At 62.6% G+C, this 14,350-nt stretch overlaps 1 protein-coding gene across 1 annotated transcript in view; it reads left to right on the forward strand.

The window, feature by feature from the left end:
• The window catches only part of LGR6 (leucine rich repeat containing G protein-coupled receptor 6), an 83,276-nt gene that overhangs the window by 40,838 nt on the left and 28,088 nt on the right, over window positions 1-14,350 (forward strand). The window contains exon 5 of the mRNA XM_040263770.1: window positions 13,252-13,467. Within this exon, the coding sequence (XP_040119704.1) occupies window positions 13,252-13,467 (216 nt within the window). The remainder of the gene's footprint in view (window positions 1-13,251; window positions 13,468-14,350) is intronic.

Below are 14,350 nucleotides of genomic sequence, written 5' to 3' on the forward strand. Positions count from 1 at the left end.
AGTTGAGACTCCACGAGTAGGGGGTACCACGTCTCCGTGTTCCTCTGGCTGGCTGACTTCACCTGGCGTGATGCTCTCCGGGTCCGTCGCATCGTTGCTGATGGCTCCGGTCCATTCTTGTACCACGTCTCCGTCTTCCTCTGGCTGGCTGACTTCGCCCGGCGTGATGCTCTCCGGGTCCGTCGCATCGTTGCTGATGGCTCCGGTCCATTCTCGTGAAGGCTGAGCAGCATCCGTTGTGCACAGCACCACTTCTTCATCCATTCGTCTGTCGTCGGGCGCTCAGGTTGCTTCTGCGTCTTGACTGTTGTAAGCAGTGCTGCAGTGGACACGGGTGTGTGTGTCTCTTTGAATGGGTTTTGTTTGGATATATGCCTGGGAGTACTCTTGCCTGGAAAATCCCATGGGCGGAGGAGCCTGGTGGGCCGCCGTCTATGGGGCTGCACAGAGTCGGACTCGACTGAAGCGACTTAGCAGCATGCCCAGGAGTTGGATTGCAGGGCCACTTGGTAGCGCGGGTTTTAGTTTTCTGAGGAGCCTCCACGCTGCTTTCCAAAGTGGCTGCACCAGTTTACAGTGTAAGAGGGTGTCCTTTTCTCCACACCCTCTCCTGCGTTTATTATTTGTAGACTTTTTGATGATGGCCGTTCAGACTGGTGTGAGGTGACATCTCATTGTAGTTTTGATTTGCATTTCTCTACTCATCAGCAGAGTTGGGCCTCTCTTCATGTGCTGTTAGCCATCTGTGTGTCTTCTTCGGAGAACTCTCTGCCCACTTTTTGTTTGGGTGGTTTTGTTATTACAGTTGTATGAGCTGTTTGTTTATTTTGGGAATTAAATGCTTGTCAGTCCGTTGTTTGCAGATAGTCTCTCCTAGTCTGTCAGCTGCCTTTTTGTTTTGTTTATGGTCTTCTTTGCTGTGCTAGTGCTTGTGGGTTTGAGATCCCGTTCGTCTATTTTTGCTTTTATTTCTAAATATTTGTGTTGATGAGAGATATTTGGTCTGTTTGTTTTGGTATTTTAATGTTTGGGGGTTTTGCTTTGTTTTTTTCATATTTTAACGTTTGGGGTTTTGGTCTGTTTGTTTTGGTATTTTATTGTTTGGGGTGTTTGGTTTGTTTTTTGGTGTTGTGATGTCTGACGGGGAAAGCCCCAGTCCACGTTTCTGTTTATTTTATAACATTGCCTTGAGAGACGGCCTAAGAAGACGCTCGTCCAGTGTCTGTCAGAGAGGCTTTGCCGGTGTTCTCTGCCGGGAGCTTTTGGTGTCATGTCTTATATTTAAGTCTTTAAGTCATTTTGAGTTTGTTTCTGTGTGTGGTGTGAGGGTGTGTTCTGACTTCATTGATCTACACGTTGTGTCCAGCTTTTGCAACAACACTCACTGAAGGTGAATTGTTTTAATTTCATCTTTGGATTGTTCATTGCAAGTGTGTAGAAGTACAGTTGGTTTTGGGTATTGATCTTGTATCGTGCACTTTTGCTGCACTTATTTATAAGCTCCAGTAGTTTTTTAACGAGGTATTTTAATGTCTGGGGTTTTTGGTCTGTTTGTTTTGGTATTTTAATGTTTGGGGGTTTTGCTTTGTTTTCTTGGTATTTTAACATTTGGGGTTTTGGTCTGTTTGTTTGGGTATTTTATTGTTTGGGGTGTTTGGTTTGTTTTTTGGTGTTGTGATGTCTGACGGGGAAAGCCCCAGTCCACGTTTCTGTTATGCTTTGCTTGTCTATTTATTTTATAACATGGACGTGAAAGTCTTAGGTGCTCAGTCTGTCTGACTCTCTGTGACGCTATGCACTACCACCTGTCAGGCTTCTTTTTCCGTGGCAAGAATGGTCTCTTTCCATTCTCCAGGCAAGAATGGTAGAGTGAGTAGCCATTCCCTTCTCCAGGGGAGTCTTCCTGATCCAGCGATCAAACCCGGGTCTCCTGCGCTGCAGGCAGAGTCGTTACTGTCTGAGCCGCCAGGGAGGCCATTACCACATGGGCTTTAGTTTTACTTTGTGAAGATACGCCTGACCCCAGCCCCCAAATCCCACGCGGTCTGTTTTCTGATCCCTTACGTATTTGAGAATATGTTTTTGTGGACTTCACAGATACTTGTCAAGCTATCTGAAAATGAAATTCCTGGATCATTTTTTCTTAGGATGCTGTCAGTGAAGCTCTATTTTTCCCTGGCATGTGGTTGCCAGGAAATTCAGAGATGGCCCTCATTGTTTTGTTCCTTAGAGAAGAGCATGCGTCTTCTTTATGAACGCTTACAAGAGTTTCTCCGTTTATCATCTTTATAGAGTTTAGCCAGAATGTGCCCAGGTGTGAATTGCTTTTCCTTCAGTTTGTCTGAAACCCAGTAGACATTTGTAAAGTACATTTTTTGCAGCTTCAACAGATTTCAGACATTACAGCTGTCACACTTGTGCTCCAGTCATTTGCACTCGCCCCTCGAAGCTTCCCGGCCCGCCCAGCTCCACTTGCATCGATTTCTCTCCACCTTCGTTTCTCGCGTTCTGTGCTGCTGCCCCTCTGCGTCTGCCTTCCCGCCCGCGTGCGTGTTTGCCCCTGTCTCACCGACGCCATCATTCCTTGTACCTTATTGAGGATGCTGATGAACCACCTGCTGCTTTTCCCGTTCAAGGAATAAATTATGTTCAGAGATTGCATCTTTTCCTGGGTTTCGGGATGCTATTATCATGTTCATTCATGTTCTTCAGAATTTTTTTAAAAAGTTGTCGCTTTAAAGTGTTTCCTTCTCTTTTTAATGACTTTGTCTAAACGTGTAACATGAAATTCAGCGTCTTCGTGTCGTCAGGTGTGCGTGCGTGGCATGAAGCGCTTCGCATCCCCGGGTCAGCATCCCCACCGTGCGTCCCAGGCCTCCTTCCATCCTGCAGAACCGAAACTCCGCCCCCGCTGAGCCCTCAGTAACCGTGACCGCAGCCCCCGGCCCCCACCCTTCCCCTTCTGCGCTGTGAGTTTGCCTCTAGGGAGCGCGCTTAAGCGGGATCACACAGTTTGTCTTCTGGGTCTGGCTAATTCCACGCGGCATCCCCACGCCGTGGGGGCCGGTCCTTGCCGGCGCGGAGTGGTCGCCCGCCGCGTGCGCACAGTCGTCCGCTGGGCACAGCCGGGCGCTCCCGCCCTCGCTGGTTGGTGGTTCTCCTCGGCCCGAGCACGTGTCAGATTGCCGCCGCGTGTTGCTTCTGGTCGGGGCCTGAGCTTTCGTTGCTTCTGTGTCTTCATCAGTGTTTCGGTGGGAAGGTGGTTGCACTTTGCTCTGTTTTAGCTGAACTTGCTTGACTACTTGACCTGTTCCTGGGGCCCGAGGAGAGGCCTCAGCGTGAGTGGGGCGGGAGCTCAGGGGTCGGCCGAGGCCCGAAAAGACGCGGCGTGTGGGGCACCGGCCTCGGCGTGTGGGGCACCGGCCTCGCGGGGAGGCGCCGCGGCCCCTGAGGGCGAGCGGGGGCGGCCCTCCCCCCGGGCAGGGGCAGGGGAGCCGTTTCCCCGCCGGACTGGAGGGCGCGCCCTCCCGGGCAGCCGGCGTGTGAGGGTCGCTCCGCGGAGGCGCTCGTGAAGCCCCCCGCCGCGGGGTCCGGAGGGCGCGGTGAGGCCGGAGGTTCCGGGGACGCGGGCAGCGCGCAGGGCCCGGAGGCCGGCCCGGCGGGCTGCGTCGCCGGGACAGGGCCACGGGGGTGGGCCACGGGGCGACCGGAGGCCTCGGCAGCGGAAGAGCCGCCTGCACGCGGGGGCCCCGAGTCTGCCTGAGCGGACGGACGCGTGGACGGGCCGACAGACAGAGGGGTCGGTGGGGGCGCGGGAAGCGGGGCCGCGAGGAGCGGGTGGACACCACGCAGCTGCGGCCTGCCAGCTGTCGCCCTGGTCCGCGGGAGTCGGGGGCCTGCGTCAGGACGCCCGGCCGATGGCCTCCTCCGTGCCCCCGGGCACCCTCTGCTCGGTCCCGGCCGCGCAGGCCGCGGGGCTGCCCAGGACCCTACCTGTCGATCGGGGAAGCGAACCTCTGATGTCACCGCGCACTCCCGGGCCGGGCTTAGGAGCCCCGGGCGCCCCTTCCTCCACCGGCCCCAGCACCCGTGCTGAGGGCGGGCACCCGGGTCCCGAGTGGCCGCAGGACCGGCTCACGGCTCTCCGAAAGCCAGCCTGTCCTCTGGGTCTGGGACGGTTGCCTTTCATGGTCCCCACCCCGGATTCCGGGATTGTCACCCACAAAGCTGGCCTTCTGCCCGGATCTTCAGGCCTGTGTCTTCAGGAGAAGTTGGGAGAGGCTGCCAGGCTGCTCCCCCGCCTCCGCCTGGAGGGTGGGTAATCACCTTCATACCCTGCTGCGATTAAACACACGAAATGGCCCCGAGGCGCGCTCAGGTGTCCCCTTTGATGTACACAAAGGAAGCGCTCTCCGCTCCTGGGCTTCTGGCCCATCCGTCACTCTTGGGGGTGGAGGGCAGGGTAGCGGGGCCTTCTCAGAGCCTGGAGGGCAGGCGGGGATTGGCTCCATCTTAATAGTTTTGCTTTGATCTGCCGGGAGGTTGCCGGCAAGGGGAAGGATCTTATTAGGTGGCATAAATAGAACTGACGAAACCGCTTTCTTCCGACAGAGGCAGACCTTCCTGTTGTAGGGCGAGGCGGGGAGTGGTGTCCCCACCCCCTCTGTTGGGTGGTGACCCCACGGCCCCTCTTTTGGGTGGTGACCCCACGGCCCCTCTGTTGGGTGGTGACCGCACCCTCCCTGTTGAGTGACCCCACGGCCCCTCTGTTAGGGGGGGACCCCACGGCCCCTCTGTGGGGGGGGACCCCACGGCCCCTCTGTGGGGGGGACACAGATGGAATAAGAACCCCTTTCCTGCAGCCCCCCACTCCCACCCACCGCTGCAGCAAAGTGTGACTCTGAGTTTCTGGGGGCCTAGCCATCGGTGTCCACTCTGCCCCCCACTCTTCCATCACCTCGGGGCACTTCCCCTTGGGGTGCTGGTCCCAACCCACGGGACTCAGCATTGGACACCGTGGGAGGCCAGGCAGGGGGACCCCAGCTCTTCCTAGACAGTGTCTGTGGCTGCTCCCCAAGGGACCAGGGCGGGAGGGTGGGGACCCCGGGTCCCACGCCAGCCGCCTTGTCCGGCTCTGCCCTTTCTGCACTCTTGACCTTGACCGTCTCTGAGCCCTCTCCTCCTGGGTTACAGGGTCCCTCTCAGCTCTCACTCCATGAAGGTCTCTTCATGGCACACCATCCTATGAACAGTGCTGGACGCACCCCAGACCCCACCAGCGCAAACCAAAGCCACGCAGATTGGAGGCCCCCTCGAGGAGTTTCAGGGAGAGCACACACTGGCACCCTAGTAGTCAGAGAGAAGCGTGGCAACGGCCCAGGGCCCAGCGCCGGCCTGGGCCTGCCTTCGACACTTCCGCACGCTGAGCATCTTCTCTGGAGCCCCGTCCTTTTGGCCAAAGGCCCCTGCGTTCCAAGCCTGTGTCCCCGTCCCAGAAGTTTCTCTCAGAAAGCTTTCTCCACTAATCTAAAGGCTGCCAAGTAGTGTATACCTGGATTTCTAAAGTCACCACGGGCAGCTCCCGTACCGGCTGCCTCCCCAGTGGCTCAGTGGTAAGAGTCCACCTGCCCGTGCAGGAGACGTGGGCTCAGTCCCTGGGTGGGGAAGGTCCCCTGGGGAAGGAAATGGCGACCCACTCCAGTACTCTTGCCTGGGAAATCCCATGGACAGAGGAGCCTGGTGGGCTGCAGTCCATGGGGTCGCAAAGAGTTGGCCACGACTGAGCGACTGAGCGTGCACAACGTCCATACTCTGAGAAAGGGCTGCCGCCCTGACCGGCAAATTCAGTCACCCCGAAACGTGTGGGCCGCAGCGGGGGGTGGCTGCCCAGAGCGTCCGCAGGAGGCTGCACGTGTGCTCAGCCAGACCTGTCCTGGCTCAGGGCACAACCAGGAGCCGTGTCTGCAGAAGGCCCGGCCTCCCCTCTCTGGCCCGCCCCGGGCACGCTCTCTTCCGCACACTCCTGCCCCCAAGCCCCGCTCCCCAGGGCACGCGTGGACACAGCCTCGCATGCACACACCACGTCAGCACCTGCTGCTTCTTTCTTCAACTTCATGCCTCCAGCGGGGAGCCCCCTGGGACGGGCACTGGTGTGTCCTGCACAAATGCGACTGGGTTCTTAGAGCTGGTTGCTGCCAGGCGCATGTGTCAATCCAGGTGAACTCACTGTAGAGACAGTTCCTCAGGCACAGCGGCCTCCCCCCAGCTGGTGGAGGGTCCTGGGGGCCAGGGGTAGTGGCTTCTGCCACTCTGTCTCAGGCTCAGAGGTGTCCGCCCGCCCCCGGTGCAGGAGAGGGCCTAGGAGCCCTTTGCCACCCTGCCCTCGGTGCTGGCTTGGAGGAGGGGCTCAGAGGGCACCCTGGGAACAGTCTGGGGTCCCTTCCCCTGGACTCGAGGCTCAGTGGCTACTCCCAGGGCAGACGTGCAGCCGCAGCCCCGGGGCCCCCGCGGGACTGGCCTCTGCGGCCCTGCCTGTCCTGGTCAGGGGCGCCGGCCGGTTCACAGGAAGCTCTGCTCCAGGCAGCCCAGCAGCACTCGGCCTGTACAGCTGCTGCGGCGTCTGCTCTGTGCAGCTGGGATGGAGAGGGGCCTGGGGGGTTGACATGCGGGCAGTGTGTGTGGGGCAGTGTATGTAGGGGGCAGTGTGTGTGTGTGTGTGTGTGTGTGTGTGTGTGTGTGCAGTGTGTCTGGGGCCGTGTGTGTGTGTGTGTGTGCACAGTGTGTCTGGGGCTGTGTGTGTGTGTGTGTGTGCACAGTGTGTCTGGGGCGTGTGTGTGTGTGCATGTGTGTGTGCGTGCAGTGTGTGGGGTATGGGGCCCTGCTGAGGGCCTCAGGAAGCGCTCGCTGTTCCTCGGTCACCCGCCTGTGTCCCCTGACCATGGCCTCTGCCCCTCAGGAGCCTTCTATTCGGGGGCCCTTGGCTTGTGCGCTGGGGCCCCACCTTCTGCCTTCACCCCTGCCCTCCTGAGTCACTGGGGACCCGCCGCCCTCAGGCCCTTCTCTCACCCCCCCAGGCTTAGCGCAGGCACCTGACCCCCTTCCTGCCTCGGGCTTGCTCCTCCCGCCCTCCTCCAGCACTGCCGCTCAGGAGACCCCTCCCCTGGGAACCAGCTCAGATGTCACCTCCTCCGTGAGGCCTTCCTGTGTTTCCCATGGGCAGAGGGCAGGAGCGTTTCCCACATACTTGATTAAGTCTCAGCCGTGGGTTTGGAGCCACAGACTCCTTGCTGCAGGCGAGGAGGCAAACACGATTGCCCTCCAGGGGTCTGGGTGGGTGTTCAGTAGGAAGGCGCGTGTGAAAGGCTGGCCTGCCTGGTGAGGAGCCCGCACAGGAGTCGATGGCCGAGGTCTTTGTGTTGCTGACTAAAGGACAGTCCAGGAGCTTCTTCAGAGACAGGCTGTGTGCAGCTCATGCTGGAGCCCAGCGCTGAGCCCGGGCTGACCCGGCACTCAGAGCCTGCAAGCGCCTAGTGGGTTCCGTCAGGCCACCAGGCCGCGTTTAGTCCAGCCTGACTGAGCTGAGGGCTGAGGGAGATACTCAGTGACTGAACAGAGATGAGGGGCCTTTGTGGGGCCTGGTGCTTAGTTGGGGCATGCCAGTGGCTTTGTGGGAGCTGAGTGAGAGCAGAGAGGCCTTTGGGGGCAGGGCGTGGGGAGGGGGTCAGTGTGCAGGGGCACCTCGGCGTGAGCTGGCCCTGTCTGCTTGGCCCCAGGTGGGCCAGCCCTCCTCCCAAGCCCACCCCCCTGGGAGCCGCGCACCCTCCTCCCAAGCCTCCCCTCCCCTGCCCCCTCCCCCCGGATGCAATGTGCCTTTCTCCCAAGCCCACCCCCCGGAAGGTGTGTGCCCTCCTGCAGAGGCTGGTGCTGCCAGCGGCGCTGATGAGGGCGGCCCGGGCACATCCTCGCCGCCCGGCCGGTGCCAGCCTGTCCCCAAGCCCCTGCCTTCCCTGTGGCTGGACCCCAGCACCCGCCCCTGCTGACACCGCCTCAGACACAGGGGGCTGCTTTCTCCCCCACCCCCACCCGTGAGGACCTCCCCTAGCACCTCCCTGCTCTGCCCTCCCTTCCTTGGCAAGGCCTCTGTGGGCCCCATGTGCCTTGGGTGTGGGGCTGGGCCTAGGGGCCTCCAGAGAAGAGGCTGCCCTTGGTGTGGCTGCAGGCGGGGGTCAGCAGTTTAGTGCCTGGGAAGGGGCCCCGTGCTTAGGGCCTCCTGCCCCCTGAGTCAGGACGGCCACGGGGCGGAGGGTTTCTGGTTCAGGGAGCAGGACACTTGTGGGTGTCCCACCCAGTGGCTCCCCGCGGCTACCCGGACTCGGGGCTCCCCGCCCGCCTGCCCTTCTGTGCATGCGGCTGGAGGGCTGCCTGCAGGGAGGAGGCGGCTGCCCACAGGGGCTCCTCTGTGGGGGCGGCGGGGCAGGCCCAGGAAGGGACCCTCCAGGCTGGCCGGCCCGGGCGCTGCTCAGGGCGAGGGGCAGCCCCGGGGGAGCCCTGGCAGCGCCGGCTGGAGGAGAGGCTGGCTGCTCTCTGAGGGCTGCCGGCTTCAGCCAGTGCCTGCTCCTGCCCTGCCGCCCTGTATCCTCTCCTCCATGTGCCTAATTGGAGCAGGAAAGGCCCCGCGCCCCGAGCAGCGTGGACTGGGACCTGCCCTGCTGCCCTCTGCCCTCCGCCCTCCCTGGGTCCTGCTGGCAGCGGGCCCTAGCCTTTTGAATGGGTCCCTGGTGATGGGCATGGCAGCTGGTGGTCCACCAGGACTCCCGATCCATTCCTCTGGTCTTGGCTCTGACTAAGATCTGGTGGGATATAGGGAGGATCAGAGAAGGAGATTCCAGAGGGTCTGTAGGGTCAGTCTAGGGCCCTGTGGGCTGCAGGGACTCTGGTTTCCAGGGGGATGTGGCCCCTGGGCTCAGAGGTGCCTCCTGGTAGGGAGCCAGGCTGTGGAGAGGCTCTGAGTGTGAGTCCAGCCCGGCCACTGACCCGCTTGGGGCAGCCCTCTCTCCTCCTCTAGGCTCCGGGCCCCTCGGGCACAGGGGGCAAGGCTGGCGGCTCCTTCAGCTCCGAGGGAGCAGGACCTGAGTCTCCACCTGCTCTTCTGGGGGCTGTGGGTGAGTCAGGTCGAGGACAGCCACCTGGAGCCTGGCCCCCAACCTCCTCGCCCGCCCTGGCTCCTGGCTGGGGTCTTCCTGAAGGCGGTGTTTGTCCTCACGGCCAAAACCACCAGGAGGATCTGCAGTTGCCAGAGGCCCCGCCCCTCCCTGGGGTCCCCCACTCCTCCCTGTGGTCTCCCGCCCCTCCCTGGGGTCCCCTGCCCCTCCCCCGCCCCTCCCTGGAGTCCCCCGCCCCTCCCTGGGGTCCCCCGCCCCTCCCTGAAGTCCCTGGCCCTCTGGATGTCCTCCTTGTTGGAAGGAGGGGGTGCTGGGGCAGCCTCTGAGCTGTGCTCTGTGTGTGAAGTGAAGTGAGAGTCACTCAGTTGTGTCCAAATCTTTGTGACCCCATGGCCTATACAGTCCATGGAATTCTCCAGGCCAGAATGCTGGAGTGGGTAGACGCTCCCTTCTCCAGGGGGTCTTCCCAACCCAACCCAGGTCTCCCGCATTGCGGGCGGATTCTTTACCAGCTGAGCCACAGGGAAGCCCAAGAATACTGGAGTGGGTAGCCGTTCCCTTCTCCAGCAGACCTTCCTGGCCCCGGAACTGAACGGGGGTCTCCTGCACTGCGGGCGGATTCTTTACCAGCGGAGCCACGGGGACGCCCCCCCCCACCCCCCGTCAGGGAAACGCTTTGTGTGCATTTCACCTGAGAACAGCTTCTCAGGCGGGCAGTGGTCAAACTAGTCAGCTGAGGAGACCCACCCAGAGGTTACATGGGGGATGTGTGCCTGGATGTGTCTGCTCACAGGACCCCAGGGGAGACCTGCCACGTAAAATGCACACACTGCGTGGCGCCTATGTACTCTAAGAAGTTATCCCCACTGACTGGGCCCAGGGCAAGGGCTTGTAAGTGGGAGCAGTGACATCTCGGGGGCCTGGTTGTCACGGAGGGGGTGCGTCTCCGCCCGGGGGGCCCAGACGCCCTTGTGAGGTGGGGCCTGAGAGCCAAGCTCCAGCCTGCTTGGCCACCCCCGTCCCGCAGTCACTGGACCTTTGGATTTGACCTGAGCCGTCTGAGGTCTGTGCCCACTTCTGGCCCACGCTGGCCCTGTGTCCTGCCTGCAGCCCTCGCCCGTAACACCCCGCCCCTCTGTCCCGGTCTACGGCCCACCTTCCCTTAAGGCCTTTGGTGTGGGCTGTGGTCTGGGGGGACTCGGGGCTCCACTCCCTGCACAGTCTCTGGGAGAGCTGGGGCGAAGGTGCCGCCTGCCGGGGTCTCCCCAGGGCGTGAGGGGTCTCTGGATGGGAGCGAGGTCGGGGAGGCCCCCACAGCGTGGAACGAGCATCTGAGCGAGTCACCGGTGCACACACCCCAGGAAGGGCTGCCCAGGTCCCCAGGCTGGGGGGCCGCTCCTCTGCTGTCTGTGAGCCGCGAGGCCTGGAGGTGTGGGGGATTCTCCCTGGAGGGCGGCCTGGAGCCCCGGGCCTGGGGTGACGGGTGCGCGGACCCCAGAGCAGAGCCCCAGGCCTGGCCACACACGGAGCACAGGAGGAGGCGCCTGGCTCGCCGTTCAGACTGTCCTGCCAGCGGCCCTCCCCGCCGACTGAGCGAACGTCAGCAGACACCGCTGCGCTCAGCACCCGGTTGTGCTGGAATTCAGGTTCTGACTTGCCGGTCTGGGACGGGGCCTCAGACTCTGCCTTTGCACCGGACCAGCTGCCAGAGGAAGGTCTGAGGCACGCAGCGATGCCCAGGAGGGGATGGCGGAGCAGGCGTGGCCAGCCTCGACCGGGTGGCAGGCTCTGTGTGAGAGCGGGAGGCGGCGGGGGGCGGGGTGAGGAGCCAGGGCCGGGGAGCGCGTGCTGCGTGCCCGGTGACCTGCATGGTGGTTAAGGGTGTGCCCCGTGGAGCCGCTGCCAGGCTGGAAGCCTAGCTGCGCCGCTTACTGGGCCTGTGACGGGGCCGCACATGGCTTTTCTTCTTTGGGGAACGTGAACGTCCCAGGTGAGGATTAGACGGCCTGATGCGTACAATGCCCCCGGGACTCGGGGCGCACTCTCGGTACCCTGGGCCCTGAACGCTGGCAGGGAGGTGAGGCCACGTGGGGCCGCTGATGCCGACCCCACGGGCCTGCCCTGCGAGGGTCTGTGATGGACCCTGGGGTGGGGTGAGGCGAAGGGTATGTCCATGTGGGGCTGATCAAGGCTCCCGGAACTGCCGGGTGACAGTCCTGTGCCAGGGAGCCTGCAAAGCTGGCCCCTTGGAGGTGCAGGGACATCCCAGGGCAGGGCAGCAGGGGCGCCATCAGGAGGGGACTCTCCGGGGACCCGACCCTGCAGTGGTCGAGCTCACCCTCGAGCTCCCAGGACATGCCCACGCCTGCTTCTGGGTGAGGGGCTTGTGCAGAGCGCCTGTCCCTTTGCTGACACGTCCCCCTCAGGAACGGCCCCTCCCTAGCACCAGAGTCCTGGCCATGGCCTTCTTCGTGTGAAGCCCTTCCTGGGTGAAGCCCTTCCTGGCTTCCCGTTTCCCTGCGGCAGTGTTGCCCTCGGCCCCTGAGCCCCAGCCCCGCCGGCCCCGCCGGCTGCCCCTGCCTGCTCCCTCCCACCCCTCGCCTTCCTGAAGCCCCTCGTGGCGGCAGGCCTTCTCCTGGGGGCCCTCCTAACATGTCCCTGGCTGTCACACTGCTCTGGGACCGTCAGCCTGGCCTTCCCACTGATGCGGAGGGCGGGGACGGAGCCGATGCTCGTCCAGCCCTTTCCCACCTGCCTGTGCGTGGAGACAGGCCCCCTCGGGCCTTCTGAGCCAGGCATCCTGAGCGGGGTCTTAGAATTTGCTTCCACCTGTGGCCCCCCGGTCAGTAGCCACAGTCGGACTGTAGGGGCCTGGGGACAGTGACCAGAGGGACAGGCCCTCACCGAGGGGCTTGTGGCCGTCGGATCAGGTGTGACGTGCGTGGAGGTCTCTGCCGCTGCAGGCTTCAGGGCCTGGCTCGGTCGGTTTGCCCTCCCATCCAAGGCTTCGGGGTCGGCCTGTTCACCCACAGCCCCCTGCTGGCTGGCCTGGCGTTTCTGCCAGGGATGGGGAGGGTACTGGTGAGCAGCTCAGAGCAGGTGGAGCTCTGCCGGCTACCAGCGTGTGGGCCTGTGCTGCTGGGGCGGGAGAAAGGCCCCCACTGCCCAGCTCTGAGTCTTCCTCGGGGCCAGGACGAGGGGTCTTCGGGGCTGTGTGCTTGGGGGCCAGGGTTTCCATGATACAGGTGCCACATGCCCATGCGGAGAACCAGGCCTCGGTGCAAAGCCCCTCAAGACAGCCGAGCCCATGGGCAGATCCACGGCCACCGGCCAGCTCGCCTCGACCCTATGGGACCAGCTGCCGGGTGGTGGGGCTTCAGCCCAAGCCCCAGGCCAGGATGCAGGGGGTAAAGGCCTGGCGCCGTCCTGAGAAGCCGGAACGGGCTGCTCAGCTGGCAGAGTCTTCCTGAACTCGTGTCCGAAGTCCTCCACTTCCTTGGACGCTCTGCTGTGGACAGACAGGCTGTCCCCTGTCTGCCTGTCCAACATCCAGTAGCCCCCATAGGCATCAGCTAAGCAGGGAGCCCCGTCTGACAGCTGGTCCTTGAGACAGGGGCCAGGGTCCTGGAGGGCAGGGGCACCGGGATCTGGGTGCAAGGGTCAGGGGCTAGGGAACAGGGGTGCTTGGGAATAAGGGTGCTGAGAACAGGGGTGCTGTGAACAGGGGTGCTGGGGAACAGAGGCACCGGGGTCAGGTGCCAGGGATCGGCCTGTGGGTCCGAGAAGGTCTTTCCTTGGCTGCGTCCATGGGTGGAACTGTCCCCAGGTCAATGGGGGACCATCGTTGCTTTCCAGCCCAGCCCGGAGCGGACAGGGCTGGGAGCCAGCGTCCTCAGAGCGGGGGAGCTGTGGCGCAGACGGGGAGCCTGGGCAGGTCTGGGGCTGTGGGCCAGCGCTGGGTCACCAACAGGGACGCAAAGCATAGAGGGCCTCGGGCTGGAGTGGAGGGGCACCTGGGACCTGAGGAGCCGGGCTGTGGAGCCGGGGGGCCCGCTGCCCTGGACCAGACTCTCCCTGTCCCCTCCCGCAGGCGCCTGGATGCCAACCTCATCTCCCTGGTCCCGGACAGGAGCTTCGAGGGGCTGACCTCCCTCCGCCACCTGTGGCTGGATGACAACGCCCTCACCGAGATCCCCGTCAGGGCCCTCGGCCACCTCCGCGCCCTGCAGGCCGTGACCCTGGCTCTGAACCGCATCGGCAGCGTCCCCGACTACGCCTTCTGGAACCTGTCCAGCCTCGTGGTGCTGTGAGTGCCCGCCGGCTTTGCTCTTGGCGGTGTCCCTGGGGTTTCTGCGCACAGTGAGGTGACCGTCCCGGGCTGTCAGGAGGCCGGGCAGCACTGCGACTGCTCTGAGAGGCTGGGAGCCGGGCTCAGCTGCTGTGCCCTCTGTTGCTCTGCCCACAGGTTGTGGCTGTGCCCCCCGGGGGTGACTTCCACTGCTCTTGAATTGGGCGACGGGTGGGTGCAGAGGTGGGATAAACTCACTTCATCTGCCAGCCTGGAGAAGCATCAGAGAGCCAGCACTTTGATTAGTGAGCAGAGTGCTGCTAGGGGAGCACCCCGGGAGACGGTGTGCCCGGCAGGGCCTGCGGCCTGGGGCTCACTGCCCCCCCGGACCTGCGGGCACGGGTTAGCTCCCTGCTAATTGTCGTGGATGGTTACCGAGTTTGTAGGGCAGTTACCAAGGGCTTGGAGGCCATGTGTAATTGCTCCGGGTTACAGACCCAAATGTCAAGACTTTGTGAAATGGGCGTGAGGCCTCCTCCGCTCTTGGATATCTGGTTTGATTTTCCAAACCAAGGAGTGGACAAGACTTGGTTTCTTTGAGAGAGGGAGGAGCAGCATTTGTTTGTCTGATTCTGTCCTGGGAGACGGGAGACGGGGATGAACTGCTCCAGAGTCTCGCCCTCTGTTGGGATGGCCGCAGCATCCTGCCTGGGTGGCCGTGGGTTGGAGGGTGAGCAGGACGGGGGGCCTGATCCCAGCTTTGGTGATACCCCTGTGATGTCCTGATGCTCCCTGCGAATCGTGAGTCTCCGAGAGACGGAACTCCTGGAATGAGGGGGTCCTCACGGTGGGCCCCTGACCGCTAAGCAGCAGAGCACTTGCTCCGGTGAGCTGGGGCCTC

The sequence above is a fragment of the Oryx dammah genome, unplaced genomic scaffold (genome assembly GCF_014754425.2).
Source record: "Oryx dammah isolate SB20612 unplaced genomic scaffold, SCBI_Odam_1.1 HiC_scaffold_21, whole genome shotgun sequence".
NCBI classification, from domain to species: Eukaryota; Metazoa; Chordata; class Mammalia; order Artiodactyla; family Bovidae; genus Oryx; species Oryx dammah.